General features: G+C 40.9%; 1 protein-coding gene across 53 annotated transcripts in view; it reads right to left on the bottom strand.

Moving 5' to 3' along the window:
- Positions 1-20,176, bottom strand: part of Rbfox1 (RNA binding protein, fox-1 homolog (C. elegans) 1) — a 1,527,688-nt gene that overhangs the window by 104,534 nt on the left and 1,402,978 nt on the right. For 49 of the 53 annotated variants that reach the window (NM_021477.5, NM_001359725.1, NM_001359724.1 and 46 more), the window contains 3 exons: positions 15,670-15,762; positions 13,817-13,877; positions 1,486-1,539 (listed from right to left, as the gene is read on the bottom strand). In NM_021477.5, coding sequence (NP_067452.2) covers positions 1,486-1,539; positions 13,817-13,877; positions 15,670-15,762 — 208 coding nt within the window. The remainder of the gene's footprint in view (positions 1-1,485; positions 1,540-13,816; positions 13,878-15,669; positions 15,763-20,176) is intronic. The other 4 variants (XM_017316990.2, XM_030249122.1, XM_011245909.3 and 1 more) reach the window with 1 other exon arrangement.

The following is a 20,176-nucleotide window of genomic DNA, read 5'->3' as shown; positions in this document are numbered from 1 at the left end:
TGCTGAAGATGCACAGGCAAGCTCTTTTCCAAGTTATGAAATCAATCTGAGGCTGATAATGTGCTCAAAGCTCATCAGGGTAGGCTGATGACATACCTGCCTTCCACCAGGACACAAGGGTTAAATATTAACTTGCTCATTTTCATTTAACAAACATTTCTACGGCCCTGAATAAGTAACTAAGGTGTCATACAGCCCTTCCATATTTTCTAATGAACTCTTACACACTTGATGCTACTATAATTCCTATATTAAGAAATTGAAGCAAAGAAAGGTTCAATGACTTTCCAGAGTCACACACCTGGCAAAAATTTGGGCTGTCTGGTTCATCTTCCATGTTTCTTACTCTCATGTGTGTCATCTAAGGAAGTAGGGTGCACAGTATAGCCTTAGAGCCAAGAGTGCCTTCCCCTGTCAAAGTAAACAAAGCTGCTGTACAGTGATGCAATTCCTAGACTTAATCTATACTTGCACAGGAAGAGGAGTCACAAGTACTGTAGAGTTGAAATACAAATTTCATCTACTCTATGATTCCTCCCTAGATTTATCCTACATTTCATTTTTAATTTGGTTAGTTTGTGAGAGTAGCTATTCTCTTCTTTTCACACCCTCCAGGAGTAATGGTTAGTCTCAGAAAAAGGACAGAAGTTGGGCAATCAGAAGAAATGAATTCAGATTTACCATCAACAGTAAGCAAGTGACTCAGATCAACTGTTCACTAACTACAAATGCTTCAAAAAAAGCATTGCCATAGGAAGGTTCCTTCCTCACACCCATGAGGTACTAGGCTTTCAAGACAACATTGATGGTAAGGCCTCAGTATCAGTTGTAGGCTATCAAAGCAAGGGCTCTTAGCTGTGGATGCTTTTTGCTCCCTCCCCTGATTTGCTCACTGAGTTGTCTGAATCAGTGTTATTTCTCTAATAAGGGGTAGTTGATACTCAGGCAGAGAAGAGGGGAGGAGAGAGACATATGCATAAAGCAAAGTAGAGAAGAATAGACTTGCGAAGCCAAATCGATTCATGGAGAAAGACCTAAGTCATTTTTTTCCCTCCTAGCTTTTACATAAGCTTTATCTTGGAAACTCACAGTTTATACATTGCTGAAATGATAGACTCAAGCCTCTGCTTTATTAGGAAAGAAAAGCAGCTACAATGGAAAGGTGTAGTTAACGGATGCATGGGTGGGCACTGCATTAATATGGGTATGAGCCATCACTCATCTGTCCAATGTGCATATCCTCAATGCTTTCCTAGGGCAAATCCATGTGAAATGTCACCAGGAGCAGAGCCCCATGCTTACTTCACAAGGTCATTAGTGACTCTCCTTCAGCTGCTCTTGGTTTTGTCCAAAGAAATCATTGGGAATGTGTTAGTGTGCAATTCCTGCTTTGGGCTGAGCTGCAAAGTTCATGACTGGGGGACAGGCAAAGCAAATTTAGAAAAGACCAAGCAACACTTTGGCGTGCAAAGCAAAGTTCCTTACCTGCATAGAAGTCGGGGCTGTAGACCGCGCCCACAACTGGATTTAATTTCCAGCCTTAAAATAAGCACAGAAGGATTACATCACATTTGAGTCAGGAACTTCTGTCCCTTTAGGTAACCACAGTAAAAACAGACTGGGAGGTTGTGCTAGTTTGTGTTTGGAAATTTCAAGTCTATGGAAGTTGAACATGCACAACATGAACTTGCAGACTTGGGGCTCGATGGTTTTGGTTTTCTGCTAGTGCAGAGGAAATGGAATGAAGAACCACTGACCGGCTACAGGTGAACCGTGTGAAAAGGACAGGATTGATTTTCAACCATATCAGTAAACCCACTATTATAATTTCAGTTTTTGTCTTATTTCATATAACATTTTTGGATAATCCATTACATGGTGACCGCATTAAAGTCATAGCTATTAAATGCTTGCATAAACAGAAATCTTTGAGAGAACATACTCTAACGATTAGTGTTCCTGATTGTGACCTCTAGATAGTAGAGAATTCCAATTCTCTGCTGTGTGCTTTGTGAATAACAGAGGCTATGTTAGTTTATCCCCTAGAGATCTGGCATGGAATACATTTCAATGCATCCAGGAAGCATAAAAACCTTAAGCAGTGCTAAATACCGAAGGTAACTTTCAAATCACCTCTCTGTGACATTAACAGTATTCTCTAGTTTTCTAAATGTTATTGATAGAAAGATGCCTCAAATATGAACTCTGACTTTTCAGAGATGTTCAATTAAGAAGAAAGCACATGTAACAACCATAAACTAAATAGCACATTACAGACCTATTGGATTTTTTTCCCTTTCCCTTTCCCTTTCCCTTTCCCTTTCCCTTTCCCTTTCCCTTTCCCTTTCCCTTTCCCTTTCCCTTCCCCTTCCCCTTCCCCTTCCCCTTCCCCTTCCCCTTTCCCTTCCCCTTTCCCTTTCCCTTACCTTCCCCTTCCCCTTCCCCTTCCCCTTCCCCCGTCCCAGTCCCTGTCCCCATCCCTGTCCTGTCCCTGTCCCTGTCGCTGTCCCTCCCCTCCCCTCCCCTTCCCTTTCCTTCCCTTCCCTTCCCTTTCCTTCTTTTTTTCAGGGGAGGACCTTGAGGTATTTCATAACAAATTAAAGAATGCATATGCCTCAGAGAATGTGATTGACTCTGATATTTCTAGTAAATCTCTGTGGAAATTCAGCAGTAGAGTAGTTTGTTATGTACCCTAGGGATCTTATGTAGCTTGGGCTGGACTTGAACTCATTATGTAACTTAGGGTGGCTTTGAACTTTTGATCTTCCTGCTTCCTACTCTGGAATACTGAGATTATAGTTTTGCGAGACCATACCCAGTTTAGATTTAATGATTCATGTATGTAAGTTATGCCATTTTTCTAAGTGAGCTCCATCCTGTTGGCCTATGGTTCTCAGAACAAGGGCCAAATACCAAACATCTTTCAATAAATATACCTGAGATAAAGAAATGGCTTCTATCTAAATGCTGCTATGGTCTGGATGAGACATGTTCCCTGTGTATTTCTGTGCTTATCTGAACATCTGGCCTGTAGCAGGTGGTTCTGTTTTAAGAGACTGAATAGCCTTTGGGAAGTTGGGCCTAGCTGGAGGCAGGGGGATGCTTGGTCTTGAACTTTGAGGTATTTCATGTTGGAAAGGTTGACCATCCACAACATGAAAGCCTGATTAAGTCATCCTCAATTAAGGCCTCAATGATGTACTATATCCCTTATTATCTCTGACCTTTTCTTCTACAAAAGGCTACCTACTTCCAGACAGGAAGCTTGGACATCTTTTTGGATCTTATGCTTGTACTGGATGCTACCTTCACCTCTTCCTTCAGCCCTGAATCTTGATTCTCTTCTCGTCTTCCCCGTCAGCCAATGGCACTTCTAACAACCGAGCCATGTAAAATGCTGCCCAATACTTCCTACCTTATCTTCATATCTCACGCAATCCATTAAAAAGTACTTCATTAAACCTGGGAGAGTGGCTTCCTTTTTTACAATTTATTTCTTGTCAGACAAGAGTCATAGCAAAAGAACATAAAGCAATAACAATAATTGAAAACTATCCCTGTGGCTGGAGAGATAGCTCAGTGTACTACTTGGGTAGAGTAATGAAGCTTCATTCCCAGCACCCATGTTAGATAGATCACAAACCCCTAGAACTCCAGCCCCAGAGGAATCTGGCATCCTCTTCTGCCCTCTGTAAGCATCTACACTCGCATGCACTTAATCTATACACCCACACCAAATGCACTCACTCATGGCATACACATACACACAGCTAAAAATCAGTATCTTTAAACAATGAAAAATAAAAGACCCCATTATTTCCCCTTCCTCCCCTTCCACTCTATTCACAAGGGTCAAGAGGTATGTAAGAAAATAACCACCTGCTCTGTACCAATACTCCAAACTCTGTATCTTCCCTCTGTACTCAGGATAAGTACAGACTCTTTGCCTTGTACTAAAAGACCACATAGTCTAACCAAGGTCCATTCACTTTGTACCACTGTCCCCGTCTCTCCAAGATACAGGGTATTGATCTTTTAAATCTGAAGACCACCAAGGCTAACTGAACATCCTGGCCTTGTTGGGAGAACTCTTCCCAACTCTTTCCCAAGTGTCCAGGTATTGTCTGTGTCTCTAATTCCTTTCTAAAACACGGTATTCCAGATCATTCTCCTGCCTTGTCTTATGGATTCATTTTCCAGTTACATTTCTGCATAGCTGCTAACAGTATCTGAATCTATTTTCTCTTTCCTTTCCTTTCCTTTCCTTTCCTTTCCTTTCCTTTCCTTTCCTTCCCTTCCCTTCCCTTCCCTTCCCTTCCCTTCCCTTCCCCTTCCCCTTCCCCTTCCCCTTCCCCTTCCCCTTCCCTCCCCTCCCCTCCCCTCCCCTCCCTTTCCCTTTCCCTTTCCCTTTCCCTTTCCCTTTCCCTTTCCCTTTCCCTTTCCCTTTTTCCCTTTTTCCCTTTTTCCCTTTTTCCCTTTTTCCCTTTTTCCCTTTTTCCCTTTTTCCCTTTTTCCCTTTTTCCCTTTTTCCCTTTTTCCCTTTTTCCCTTTTTCCCTTTTTCCCTTTTTCCCTTTTTCCCTTTTTCCCTTTTTCCCTTTTTCCCTTTTTCCCTTTTTCCCTTTTTCCCTTTTTCCCTTTTTCCCTTTTTCCCTTTTTCCCTTTTTCCCTTTTTCCCTTTTTCCCTTTTTCCCTTTTTCCCTTTTTCCCTTTTTCCCTTTTTCCCTTTTTCCCTTTTTCCCTTTTTCCCTTTTTCCCTTTTTCCCTTTTTCCCTTTTTCCCTTTTTCCCTTTTTCCCTTTTTCCCTTTTTCCCTTTTTCCCTTTTTCCCTTTTTCCCTTTCCCTTTCCCTTTCCCTTTCCCTTTCCCTTTCCCTTTCCCTTTCCCTTTCCCTTTCCCTTTCCCTTTCCCTTTCCCTTTCCCTTTCCCTTTCCCTTCCCTTCCTTTCCCTTTCCTTTCCTTTCCTTTTCTTCCCCTCCCTTCATTTCTTACTCTTCTTATTTGTTTCCTCTCTTATTCTCCCACATGGGAATTCAAGGTAAGCCAAGGCAGCACTGCCAGGCACAGTCCCAGGCACGTAATGCACTTGACAAATACTTACTATTCCATACACATGGACTTAGTCTTATTCTAAAGAAATCAAAAGGTACAAAGAGCTTTTCCTATGGTCATTTAAATGGTCTCATTTCCCTCTGGCTAGGATTTGGTCACCTGCCCTCCAAAAGCCAAAGGTTCTACATGCAATGAAGAACCTGTTAAGGACTGCCATCTTCCAGGGAAGGCAATGAGAATTGCCCTTGAAAATCACCTCAGAGCTGAATTGCTCAGACTCACAGACTTCAAGAAGACTTATGTAAATGTATGCAAATCACACGCAAATGGACTTTTCCTTTCCATGGCTCCTTCTTGTACCTGGAAGAGACCCCTGGGATAACCTTGCTGGAAGTACAAGCTTGCACTGTCAGGAAGATGGACAAAATGATCCCGGTTTTAATTTCTGAGACAGTTTATGTATGTCCCCAGGCTTCGAAAACTCTGAGATTTTCATCAGGGACATTAAGCCGAACAATGAGGCTTACAAAAAAGCAAAAAGCAGATAAAGCCTACCACTCCCAGCCTCCCAGGGCCCCATCCGACAGGGCAATGGAGCAAAGCCCAGGCAGGCTCCTGGAGCTTTACCCCTCTGAGCTCACACTTCAGGGAGCTGCAGCAAACCAGACTCCCCGCCTCCCTAAAATGTAGCTTGTCCAGGCTTATGTGCTGGCCTGCTTCAGAAAAATGCTGGACAAGATCCCTGGTGTACAAGCTGTGCTCTAGTGAATGTAATGCAACTTTAGAAAATGACCTGCATATATCCTAAACAGAGACCTCATAGATCAAATGGAGCAGGAAGCAACATTCAAAATGACAAAGCAGGCATTCATACATCAGGCCCATGTACTGTGTTCTTGTATGTTTTGAGTCACTCTGTATTTTTTTTGTTGGTTTGTTTGTTAATAACATGTATTCATAGACAACATATAGATTTCACCTAAAGTGTAGGGTTTCTATGAAACATTGGAAGAGATGGCAAGTTGATGTTAAGAATCCCTTCAGATAGCTTTATTACAGGTGAGCAGTGGTAACTGCTCAGATAAGAACAGCTAGTCAAAACTCTCAACTGTGGCCTTCTGTCATCAAACTGTACTGTTCTGCATACTCAGAAGTCTCTTGTTTCAAGTAGTAAACACTCAGAAGATAAATGTTTTAGGCTGACTTTCAGTCAGGCCTGTTATTGTAGATGTTTGAGGGAGCCCGAGACAGGAAAAATCTCAAGTTCAAAGCCTACTATGATTATAGCCAACATTGAGTTCAAGGTCAGGGTAGGCAACTTAAGTAAGACCTTGCTTCCAAAGAGAAGTACTAATGAAGCTGAGAAGGGAGTTCAGTGGTACAGACAGACTATAAACAAAAGAGGCTCAAAGATCCGGGCTGTGACATACAGCACGGCATGGCTGTGGTGCTCACAGACCTGCACAAGGACAAGCCTCTAAATATGCAGCCAAACCAGGAAGGGTCGCGTGGGAGCTTATGGAGGCTGGAGGAAGCCATGGTCTTCATTGTTGAAGCCACTGTTACCTTATTCCAGCTCCACACTCAGACCCAAACAAGTGGTTTTGGTTGTGGACAAGCAGTGTGACCTCAGTCCAAACCAAAACCAAAACAAAAAGGCAGGAGTGTGGGATAGATGATGGGATGCTCAGTGGGATCATGGGGTGGGACAAGGCTAAGAGGAAATAAGGATGTGTGTGACTGGAATGTACCAAATACATAAATAAGACTATTAAAGAATAAACAAATAAACAATCAAATATTCCAAACAATGCAAAAACAAGACTGAATTTCTCAGACTCTTTTCTCTTGTTTCCTTTGCTTGGCAGCTCGTTTAACATCTGAATCTTTGCTCCTACAACCTGGCCAGAAAGAATGAGTGAGACTGCCACTTGAGACTGAACCTTCTCTGTAATCAGACTGTTGCTCCCCAAGCAGACAGCAAAACTGAGGACACTGTTTCTACCTTGCACCATAGTGGAACTTTACTTGGAAAATCCCAGTTACCTAGGGTGTTGGTTCCAATGTATGTCCATCTCCCACTGTACAGAACCATGTAGGGAGAATTTCAAAATCTTGGATATATCTCAGCAGTGACTAGCAGAGCTCATAGCAGAAACAAAGCCTTCCTATCTCCATGATTATGCACTTTTGCCCAATTCCAGTCTTGTAAGAAATTCTAAGGAAACAAATCCCATTTAACATGCTTTTCCAACTTTTAGAAAATCCCTCCAAATCCAGTTCTCAATTTGTTATCCAATGTACAAAGCCCACTTCTTCCACCCTCTCCCTATCTATCTACAGACATGCTTTTAGAAGAAATAGGGGAGAGAGGGGGGGGGGGAGGGAGAGAGAGAGAGTTAGAGAAAGAAAGAGTGACAGAGAGACTAATTTCCTCTTTTGAGGAGGTTTCTGAGAAGTGGAATTTGCAAAACTTCAACATCTACTTCTGTTGTCTTTTATAATATATGTACATCATTGAACTACCTCTCGTACCCTCCACACTGATCTCAGCCACTGACTTCTGCAGCAGACCCCTCTCCACACTTTCCTATGCTACCTTCTCATTGCATTAGGACCAGTCTTAGGCAACATGGAGAGCCTGAAACTGTTGAATCCTCAGTTGGATCCATAACTGAAGGAACTCAGGAATATAACATTGGCAACTAATTTTTTTATTACAAAACTTGAAGATTGGCTTCAACATTTGGCAACTTATAACTTTGGAAAAGGTATTATTTCTATGGGTTATAAGCCATACAACTAAGGAGGGAATCTCAAAACGATTACTTTCTTCTCCCAGTATGTCTTCATAGGTATCATTTTATTCTCTGTGATGGTTTGAATATGGAATGCTCACACGAGGCTTACTTTTCAAGGGCCTGCTCATCAGATGACAAGGCTGGGAAGTGATCAGATTAGATATAGTTAAGGTATTAACCTTCTGATGGATCCATTACATGATAGCATTTGAGGAAGGGATTAGAAATGCGGGCTCTTTCAAAGGTGACCTCAGGCAGTATGCCTGTGAAGGTTACTCATGGTCCTTGGGTCCAGTCTACGTTGCAGCTTCCTGTTTGCCAAAAGGGGAATGGTCTCTGCATCATATCCAACCATGCCGATGTCCTGATGCTCTCTCTCACCACAGATTAGAGCCCACAGAACCATGGGCCCCTGCTGGAACCCTTTGAAAGTATCAGTTAAATCAAACCTTCCCTCTTTATGCTAGGCATTTGTGCCATGATGATGCAAAGCTCCACTACCAAGATCTCTTACAGAACCCACACCCTCCTAAAGATTTAAGGGTCTTGATTTTCTCCAATTGTAGTCAGTTATAATTTGAAGAAAATTCTAAGTTATTCTGGCAATACTTCATACATGAAAGAAGAGGTTCCATCTCTACTCATATAGACCTCTTTTTAAAATACAGATGATGATGTTGTCTTTCCAGGGCCCTTACTTGGGTGCACAGTCTTTGAAAGGGCTCACATAATACATAACACACAGTGTTACAGAAATACCAGCCATTTTGAATGGGCTTTGACTTGTGCTTAAAATTTCTATATGTCAGTTTTTACTACGTGGATATGAAATTAATCAATAACTCTTCCTTTAAAGTAAATATGTATATACATTATATGGCTTATGGAATCACATTTGATTTCTTTGTTTTATATTTTTATGTATGTACGTATTATAGTGTGCATGTGAATATATATATATATGTATATATATATATATATGCTTGTATGTATGTGCATATGGATATGTATGTGTGCTTGCATGTATATGGACGTGTGTGTATGCACATATGTATTATAATGTGCCTGTGAATAGACATTTGCATGTCTGTGGACATATATGTGTGAATGTGTGTGAGCCCAGGCAATGCCATCATGTTTATGTCTTCCTACATACCTCCCCACCTTATTTAATAAGGAAGGTCATTTACCTACCTATTCAGCTTTCCCAAGACTTCCCCATCTTCCCATTTCTCAGAAGTGGATAGTGCAGGCAAACAGTCACATCTACTTGCCATTTGCTTGTGTGCTAGGAATCTGCATCTGGCCCTCATTCCTAAGTATTCTACCCATTGAGCCATTCTCCCAGACTCCTGTATGCCTGTTTGTTTGTCTTTTCACTCAACACACTTTCACACCTTCCTATGGCAGCGTGCACGCACGCACATGCACACACACACACACACACACTTGCTATGTCACGAATTTTTGAATGTACAATATTTTGTGTGGATGCCAGGGTGAACACCTGCCAGTTGCAAAGCTATGAATTTTACCCAAATAGAAAATCCCCATAAACATTTAATTTCAGAGATGTTGGGGGCTGGGAGAAACTATTTACATAGTACAAGGGTAAGTTCTTGGTTGCCGAAGTTGGGGAAACTAGACAGTAGAATAAATTATCCTTCTGGCCTTTCCATGTTACGTTAAGGGTGAATATCTGTTTCATAGCATTGCTTTTGAAGGTAAGAACACTGACATCATCAAATTGGTTGCCACTAGCAGAAAAGATAAAGGAAAAACTATAAAATGCTAACTTGTAATAGTACAAAAAAATAGAAACCAAAATAATGAAATATCCGTGAATGCTGAAGATCTGAATGCTATATAGCCATGAGAAGGACTTAACTATGTTTGTATGGATCAGCACCTAAAGTCCAATTGACTCGTATCTGCTGATTAAAAGCTATGTGTGTAACTCCACTTCTAAGGAGGGGCATAGTGTTCACACTTCAGTCTTCATTTTTCTTGAGTTTCATGTGTTTAGGAAATTGTATCTTATATCTTGGGTATCCTAGGTTTTGGGCTAATATCCACTTATCAGTGAGTACATATTGTGTGAGTTCCTTTGTGAATGTGTTACCTCACTCAGGATGATGCCCTCCAGGTCCATCCATTTGGCTAGGAGTTTCATAAATTCATTCTTTTTAATAGCTGAGTAGTACTCCATTGTGTAGATGTACCACATTTTCTGTATCCATTCCTCTGTTGAGGGGCATCTGGGTTCTTTCCAGCTTCTGGCTATTATAAATAAGGCTGCTATGAACATAGTGGAGCATGTGTCCTTCTTACCAGTTGGGGCATCTTCTGGATATATGCCCAGGAGAGGTATTGCTGGATCCTCCGGTAGTACTATGTCCAATTTTCTGAGGAACCACCAGACGGATTTCCAGAGTGGTTGTACAAGCCTGCAATCCCACCAGCAATGGAGGAGTGTTCCTCTTTCTCCACATCCTCGCCAGCATCTGCTGTCACCTGAATTTTTGATCTTAGACATTCTGACTGGTGTGAGGTGGAATCTCAGGGTTGTTTTGATTTGCATTTCCCTGATGATTAAGGATGTTGAACATTTTTTCAGGTGCTTCTCTGCCATTCGGTATTCCTCAGGTGAGAATTCTTTGTTCAGTTCTGAGCCCCATTTTTTAATGGGGTTGTTTGATTTTCTGAAGTCCACCTTCTTGAGTTCTTTATATATGTTGGATATTAGTCCCCTATCTGATTTAGGATAGGTAAAGATCCTTTCCCAATCTGTTGGTGGTCTCTTTGTCTTATTGACGGTGTCTTTTGCCTTGCAGAAACTTTGGAGTTTCATTAGGTCCCATTTGTCAATTCTGGATCTTACAGCACAAGCCATTGCTGTTCTGTTCAGGAATTTTTCCCCTGTGCCCATATCTTCAAGGCTTTTCCCCACTTTCTCCTCTATAAGTTTCAGTGTCTCTGGTTTTATGTGAAGTTCTTTGATCCATTTAGATTTGACCTTAGTACAAGGAGATAAGTATGGATCGATTCGCATTCTTCTACATGATAACAACCAGTTGTGCCAGCACCATTTGTTGAAAATGCTGTCTTTCTTCCACTGGATGGTTTTAGCTCCCTTGTCGAAGATCAAGTGACCATAGGTGTGTGGGTTCATTTCTGGGTCTTCAATTCTATTCCATTGGTCTACTTGTCTGTCTCTATACCAGTACCATGCAGTTTTTACCACAATTGCTCTGTAGTAAAGCTTTAGGTCAGGCATGGTGATTCCACCAGAGGTTCTTTTATCCTTGAGAAGAGTTTTTGCTATCCTAGGTTTTGAGATGAAAGGATGGACCATGTAGAGACTGCCTTATCCAGGGATCCACCCCATAATCAGCATCCAAACGCTGACACCATTGCATACACTAGCAAGATTTTATCGAAAGGACCCAGATGTAGCTGTCTCTTGTGAGACTATGCCGGGGCCTAGCAAACACAGAAGTGGATGCCCACAGTCAGCTAATGGATGGATTACAGGGCTCCCAATGGAGGAGCTAGAGAAAGTACCCAAGGAGCTAAAGGGATCTGCAACCCTATAGGTGGATCAACATTATGAACTAACCAGTACCCCGGAGCTCTTGACTCTAGCTGCATATGTATCAAAAGATGGCCTAGTCGGCCATCACTGGAAAGAGAGGCCCATTGGACACACAAACTTTATATGCCCCAGAACAGGGGAACGCCAGGGCCAAAAAGGGGGAGTGGGCGGGTAGGGGAGTGGGGGTGGGTGGGTATGGGGGACTTTTGGTATAGCATTGGAAATGTAAATGAGCTAAATACCTAATAAAAAATGGAAAGAAAAAAAAAAGCTATGTGTGTCATAATGGTATTTATGTTAGGAATATGTAGATCACACTGTGAACAGTATACACACAGAACTGTGTGTCTATGTACGTCTATGCCTGAAAATGCAAACTGAATTCTAGGCAATAGTCTGAAACAGTGACTTCTCCTAAAAGGAGGAGAAGCCAGGCAGGCAAGAGTGCTTGCCTAAACATTTGTCTCTTTGTTTCCTCCCTGGTTATTTTCTGCCTTAAAATAAGTCTATGTTTCATGCATAATTAAAACTTAAAAATAGAAATTTCATACATTTTCCTGTTGTGTGTAAGGAAGTACATTATTTTTAAAACCTATAAACCAAAGATAAATATATTTTGCTCTTGATATTCAACACAGCATAAGCATTTTCGTAGAATTACTGACATCAGCTGAAATCACAGTGTACATGGGTTTCATTCTTCAGGTTTGTTTCTTTTTTTTTTTTTTTTTTTTTTTTTTTTTACTATAATCCTCCTACCGTTACCTTTATACTGCTTATTTTAATGGATATAATCATTCGATTGTGTTATTATACTTTAACTTGCTGGATCACTTCTATTTATGTATGTGTTGAATATGTATGCCTATGAGTACTGTGTGTGTGTGTGTACATGTACACATATTTGGCGGGGGGGGGGGCAGGAGGGGGGAGGGGAGGGCGCTGTCCAGAACTTTGAGTGTTCTGGTTCATGGTCCTATGGCTTTTTCCTATCTGAGGCAGGGGCACTCGGTGAACCTACAGTTAAGCTAACAGCCAGTCAGCTGGAGTGATCCTTCTGCCTCCACCCTGTACAGAGTTGTCCTTATAAGCAGGTGCATAGTCACACCTGGCTTGTTTGTGTGTGCTGGAATCTGTACTCAGCTCTGTTTCCTGCTGAGTCAGTTTTCTTGTTAATTAATATAAAAGCTGAACACTCCCCCCCCCCCACACACACACTTCTTATTCCTTAATAGATCTTTATATTGAGAAGGAGAAATGGATCAAACTGTGTGAGAACATTTATAACTCTTCATATAAATGTGAAGCAAATTTTTTTTCTGGTGATGGTGGGACTTGGACCTAGAGTCTTGTACATGCTCTGCATGTACATCCACAGCTTCATGTCAGGTCTTTGTAATGATAAATCCAAGGAAATATTTGTGGTAACCACAGAAATTCTTTTTCCTACAGAAGTCTCCAGTACATATCCATGGGCTCAACTGGTCCCATGGCCCTCAGGGATACCTGCATCAGAGAGGATAACCAACTCATGCAGCCACATTCCCATGAAGCTCAACCATCAGCTTCCTCGAGAATACTTTAATATCCAAGAAGTCTGAAAGCCAGAACCAGATTCTGTAACTATACTTCCATGAGTGACAACTTATTAAGGATTTATGGATTAAAAAAATAACTGACAAAACTTTTACACTTTCCTTAATTTGCTAGCATTACAAGAAGTTAAACGATGCAAGTCATGATTGGTGTTAGTCCTGGCGGAGGGAGGGGACTCTAGAGAGATGGGATGACTGAATTTAAAAACTATATTTGCTTTGCTGTGAAAATCAGCTCTGAGTTAGTTCACTGTAGTCGGTCAGCAATGAGACAGTAGGTATGGAAGGCCAATGTGGCCCAAACTCACAGCACCTGTGCTCACCAGCCCGAGACCTGCACCTTTTTTTTTTTTAACAAGAGAATTCCAGGATAGATTGGTGGGAGGCTCCTCAGGCTCTAGCCCTGGCAGAGCTGTTGGCAATCGGTGGCTACTGGGCCGAGGAGGGTCACGGCCACTTTTCTCTAAGAATATGACCACCGATGGGTTCTTCAAGACCACAGTGGATCATCCCATGCAATACTAACTGGAATCAGTGGGTTAAAGCAAACAAACAAACAGCAAAGAGATAAATAAAGACATGAATTTTGTGGACGATATGATGGAGACTGCTTGGGATAATTGGGAGGGAGACTTGGGGATGCATATGAGGAAGAGAAAATGGATACATGGATAAAATTTTCAAAGACAAAAACAGAAAAGAAACAGATTCTCTGAGTAAAGAAGGTTGTGGCCCGACAGGCGGAGACGCCTGTTGAACAGGGGGTGCGTACTTACCATTGGTGTAGGGGTTGACAGTCTTCTTATTTGTCATCACGCGTGCTGTCGCATTATTAACCTACACACATAGAAAACTCAAGTGAGTTTGGACGCCGAGGCCAGCCCGTGATCCAATTAGTTGCATGCATTATGACTGTTGTTACTTACTGAAACAAACAACAATACCAAAAACAAAAACAAAAAAAACCCCAAAACTTAAAACAAAAACTAAAATGCATTTCAATTTACAAATGGCAATAGATGCATAACCCCCCAAATCATACATTTTTATAATTACATTTACTTCATAAGCAATTTAACTTACAAGTCATTTCAATAAAGCAATGTCATCTCATTTAAAAGTTTAATAAAGAGACAGTAAAAGCAAATTAAAAGATACTGCATAATTGAAGATTTAAAGGCATGCGTGTGCTCCATGGTAACACAGAAACAAGAAATAGGTTCTTAAACAAAAAGATCGAGTTAATATGGAAGGGGCATGCAGTGGAGAAGAGGGAGGAGACAAAGTACAGGGGACATAAATGTCAAGGAAAGGGACAGACAAATTTAAGCCGTGTGCAACACTTCGGGAGGGGGAACCATTGGGAAGCAACATCTAGCATTCAACACTTGGAACAAGAGCCTTTTACATTGCAAGAATTAACGAGTCATTCAAGCTTTAAAGTCACAGCTAACAAAAGGGTAAAGGAGAGGGTGCATTGTGTAACACAATATGGAGTTAAGGGTCTGAGTAAGATGTGCACTGCTCGTAACTCAGTCCAGTCAGAGCCTCCCAGGCTAGCTTAGAACGTACACTCAATTACAGGCGTACCAAAGACCCAAAAAAATGGAGCATCAAGAAAACTTAATACAACAAGTCAAAAAAATTCACGTGGTAGAGAGATATGTATAGAGATATATCAGCACTAAATACGTGAAGCGGCAGATGGACTCATCACTTACCATTCACCACCATCGCCAGCATGGGTTTGTATACAGTTACCATGGTTACTGAGGGTTTGGTGAGGGGCCTAAGCGTTACCGTCGAGGGGGGAAATAAAAAGGCAAAATATGCGACATCTTACTCCAAAGACTAAAGCATTTTTAACTGGTAATTTTTTGCTTGTTTTTAAGTTTTAACAGATATGACCCTTTGATTGTGTTGAAGAGGAACCCAGTGGTATAAAGGGCAGGCGTTGGATGTCAGAATGTGGGGTTTGCATTGCCAGTCAACAGAGGCCATGTGCAGAGATGGGAAATGCTGATTTATTGTTCAATGTCTAATCGGAAGAAGGCAAGAATTCAAGTTGGCTTTTGTTTTCGAATGAAACATTAATGAGAAGTGCCTCTCATTTCTTTTTTGGTTTGTTTGTTTTCTTTTCTGTTTTAGTATTTTTGAATGTTATTGTCTTTGAAGTTTGGTCTAATTTGCAAACCACTGTGGATCCCTCTTCAACTCTAAAGTGGACTGAAAAATAAACAAAACAAAACAAAGCTCACTCTATTTGGTTTGGTTTAAATACTGTGTCCTCTTTGGACCCTATGGCACCCGTTGTTCATAAAACATTGAAAATAAACTAAAACAAACAAACAGAACCTTTCTTATTAACCTTCCTCTCATCTCAGTTTTGCCATCTACTCTCAAGCAGTCCTATAAAGAATAATGTAAAGTAAAATTTAACAGAAAACGTAAGGCCAGTTTTCCTTTTTATATATAAATATATATAAATATATAAATATATATAAACAATGAGAAGGGAATAGGGTCACACACGAGACACCAATGATGCACCTGGAAGGACGAATGAGCGTGAAGCAGACATTTATAAAAAAAAAAAAAAGAGGAAAAGGAAAATATTTTTGACATGCACCTCGATTTTACGGCCCTCTACCACGGTACCGTGCAATTTCTCCCTCGCCCTGTCCGCATCCGCACTATTTTCGAAAGTTACGAAACCAAATCCCTGCATGCAGGAGGGAGAAGGAGAACAACATGCATATTATTATTTCAGTCAACGACCACTTGGTAAAGTTCTCTCGCTTTCATTGCTATTTCTTGTCCTGGCTTCAGTTCTGTAACATGCAAATTAGAGAAATTATAAGAACACTAAGATGTGCAGTCATTAAGCACCAAATGTGAACGAGATTTTTTTTCCTGTCACCCGTTAGCTGGAACCCCTAAAGAATTCAAAGATGGATATGAAAACGAAAACCAAACCGACAAACAAAAAATACCTTTCTAAACATCACTACAGAAGAAAAGAAACCAACCAAAAGGAAAATGAAATCAAAATAAGTGTACAGTCTCCACAGAGAGGAAACTAAAGAACGAGGAAAAAGAAAGGGAACCAGGTCTTGACATGCAAATTAAAAAATAAAACAGAATAAAACGTGTGCACAGAATTCCACAGTGAATGCTCAAGTCCTGTCACATTGCCTACGGAAGTCATGCTGCGTGGATTTAAGAACAGTTCTTCTTCATGCAATTTTAGGGTTATTCAAGTCTGTCAACTGTACAGCCTTTGCTTCTCAAAAAATAAAAGGAACAAGCCTAAAAAAAAGGAAAGACCTTTTTTTTATATATAATAAATCTTGATCTTGTGGTTCTAATAAACAAAAACATAAATCACATGAAATGAATACAAATAAATTTTTTTGGTTAACAATGTAGATAAGCAAGTTCCGTTCTATGTCTGTGCTTTGCCCTTCCCTCCCCTTCCCCCAAATAAAAGTACAAGACATTGGAATTTGACCTTTTACATTAGTTTATTAACCAGAAAACAATGTTATTGGGTCTAGGCTGGTAGTTATCTGCTATATCAACAGGTAGAAAACATATTTTCCAGATATGGTGAATCTGTGCAGCACATTGAAACCTTCTTTGACAAATAGCAAGTACACCCTTTGCTTCACAAGTATAGTTTTTGCTTTTAATATTTCAGTGTCTACCACAAACCCTACTAACCTATCTTGTCAAAATCCACATTTTTCTTCACTGACATGGTTCTTATGATGAGTATGGAAATCTGGTTTACTACTACTTCTAAAATCCTTAAGCTTATTTGTACATTTTGGTTAGAAATACATACACCAACCTTTGGAATGATGTGGATACACTGGAGTAAGTGGGAGCAATTTTTCACTGCATGGGCATCATCAATTCATCAATTTGCACAGAAGAAGCCTCATGCACAGTGAAGACATTTGCTTCATCCTCATGGATGACATTCACCCTTACAAATGAAATGTGCAGTAATCATACATGTAGAGTGGTAGTAGCCATCCTATAGTCAGCACCAATGATGACTTCATAACTGAGGGATATTGGAGAAGGATTTCTGGATGCACTAGCTAGGAGACACTGCAAAACCACACTTGTCTGTGGAAAGTTTGAGCTGTGCATGTGTTCACGTGCTGGGAGATGAGGATCTGTCCATAGAAGACACGGTAAAAGGTCAGATGTAGTAACTTTGACTTAATGACTTCACATTGCTTTTCCCGAAGTAAGGATTCATAAGTAAGATGCCTGAGTGATCCAATTAATATACAGTGACATGTTCCATAAAAATTTTGTACATGTTGCCTACCTAATCTGGTTGCTCAAAAATACTTGCTAATAGTATTCAAGTTTTGGGGAGAATGGGATGATTTTTTTTAAGGGCAAAGAACAGAAATTGAGGGGACAAGTTGCTTCATTTGACAACTCTATCCTGGCTACTGGTTTTCAAATTCAGTTGTGCATTACAAACGAACCCAAGCTTGTTCACATTCTCATTCCTGGGCCTCATTTTGTATTTGTCACATCAGAAACCCTTAGCAGAGACCAGATATCCTTTTGCCTCAGAAATCTACTTAGATGATTCCATGTCTAGATTTTCCTGATCTTTCCTTCTATTACACACCCACAGAAACAAAGTTGTATGTGTTGGAATAAGGAAAATGTTATAGCCCTGCTTTGGAAAGCATCATTGGTGGAGAAGGCTGAGTTTATGATTCTAATTTTATGCATAGATGTAGGCAGGGGGCACAGTAAAAAACATATGCCCAAGATGTCTCAGACATGACCTTTATCCCCTTTATCCCTAAGTCTACAAGTATCCAAGTCAGACACTTAGGAATCGGTAAAAGAAACAAGGGATCTGTATTTTCTCTTCGGGCAAGAGAAGACAATCTATAGTTCCCACTTCATAGATGGAGGAAATGGTGTCGTCTTTTCTATTGGGACAAGAGTATTGTTGAATGACTTGTTGAGACGTATGAAGGACAGGATCAAAGGTGAGCAAGTCCTAGAGATTATCCCCACAAATACCCAGCCAGCAGCTTGGAAAAGTCTACCTTCCATCCAGAACAGGAATGTTACCACTTCTCGGGGTCAGAAAATGATCAGAAGTCCCATGTGGAAACCACCGTCAGGACTAGAGATGTGTTCACCCATCCCCCTCTCAGTTTTCAGGCATTCTGTCACTAAAGTCCCGGGCCCTGGTGTCTGTGAAACTGGTAGCTAAGGTATGTTGGCCTTTCCTGTGGTCAAGAGCACACATTTCAAGGAAATAGCACCTTGACGTTCTTTAAAAGATGATTATTTTTGTCTCTGTCTCGGAATGAGTAAAATACCTTTGGATTGAAGAGAATGGTGGGGGTGAAACAATGTGATGGAATGGAACAGTGGAGTGTGGAAGAAGTGCTAATGTCCATTCTATTCATGCAGAGCTGGATACAGCCATGCAAATACTAGGAAGCTGGAGTGGGAAAATTGCAAGTTCAAGGTCTGTCTGACTCAGTCTAAAACAAAAATAAAAGGGACCTTGGGGTGTAGCTCAATGACAGAATGCTCCTCTGGCAAATTTGATTGATAGCATGGCATAATTAAACAAGAATCCCAAAGGGAAGAAAAGAAAGAGGGAGTGAAGGATACAGGAAATAAGGAAAAGGCAGAAAGAGGAAATGAGGAAGGAAGGAAGGAAGGAGAGAGAGTGTGAGGGAGGGAAGGAGAGAGTGAGAGAAGGAGGGAAGAAGATAAGGAAGGAGGGAGGGAGGGGGAGAGGGAGGGAGGAGGGAGGAGATAGGAGTAGAGTTCAGATTGTGGTCAAATGTCCTTCCACTGAGAGACATACCATCTCAGTTTGTATTTTTGGACAGACAGTCAGAGATGAAAGAAGAGGGCTTCCTGAAAGAGGTATCTGTTCTGATAAATGAGCATGAAGAACAGGCCAGCTGACCCAAAATAGATCCCTAGAACATGGTTTGCTGTTCTTAGTGCCTTTCAGTGAATAATAAATTCTCACTCTCCTGTAGCCTCCTCCTTCCTTTAGGATCCTGATCGGTAGTGGATTTCCTTTGGGGCCCTCACATAGATACTCTGTTTTATATTCTAGAATGAGGAATTCACACATTCTGGTCAAAATTAAAAGTCAAGTCCTTCAGTCTCCAATGTAGAAAGCATGTGTGGAGAAGAGGAGAGATGTTGAGAGGGTAAGAGAAACCCATTTTCCTGACAACCAAGAACCTCGCATTCACATCTTTCCAATGTCCTTTGAATGTACAGCCTGTCTTTGTTGAGATACCATCTTCTTCCCTTCCTTCTTCCCTTCTTCCTTAGCCTTCATTCACGCTCAACTTAGTTCCTCTTCGCAGGAAGCCTCCCTACCTCCAACCACATGCTCAGAGTCTCATCAGCCCTTCATGTCACAGCAGTGTACAACACATTTAAGGGCAACTGCTCATGACTGCTCTTTTCTAATGCTCAAGAAAAGCTGAGAGCTAGAAGCACATCTTTCTTCCTCAAGAATGATTCAACTAAAGAGAAACTGGTCCATAGATGCGTATACACTAAATCAAAGACACAATTGCATATTTCTTAGGTGTAATAGAGGATAGCTAATTCTGACTTATTCTGGAAAACAAAGCATTTCAGAAGCAAAGGAATGATTTTAAATCTCGTAAAAGAATAACTGAATTGTGCGATTCATTATGCCTTCATGTAGTCCAGTTCTGATGAACAAGTCTGTCTGTCATTCTTTTTGAAGATATTCCTTTCCTATAATATCTACATATACCTCAACTATTCAGGCTTTGTGTTTCTAAAAACCCAAAGCTGCCAGTGGATGTGCTCCCACACATATATATAGAGAGTTATCCTCTCTCAACTTTGAGTCATCTGCCTCAGGTAGTCCCCTACAGGGAATAAAGGACCAAGAAGAGAGTTTCTGCTCCTTTGGGCCCACTGGTTTCCTTGCCAATGGAGGCAGCAACTGATGGAAATGAGTTCCTAACAACGATTTCTTTTCTTAAAAGTTAAGATGGAAATATTCCTCCAAATAAGGGCCTTTGCTATAAAAGATGCTAAATGTAACAACTCTCCATGAACAAGCTGGTGTC

Source organism: Mus musculus, chromosome 16, assembly GCF_000001635.26.
Source record: "Mus musculus strain C57BL/6J chromosome 16, GRCm38.p6 C57BL/6J".
In the NCBI taxonomy this organism is placed as follows: Eukaryota; Metazoa; Chordata; class Mammalia; order Rodentia; family Muridae; genus Mus; species Mus musculus.
The sequence above is the reverse complement of the archived record's forward strand: the minus strand, read 5'-3'. Positions and strand labels throughout refer to the sequence as shown.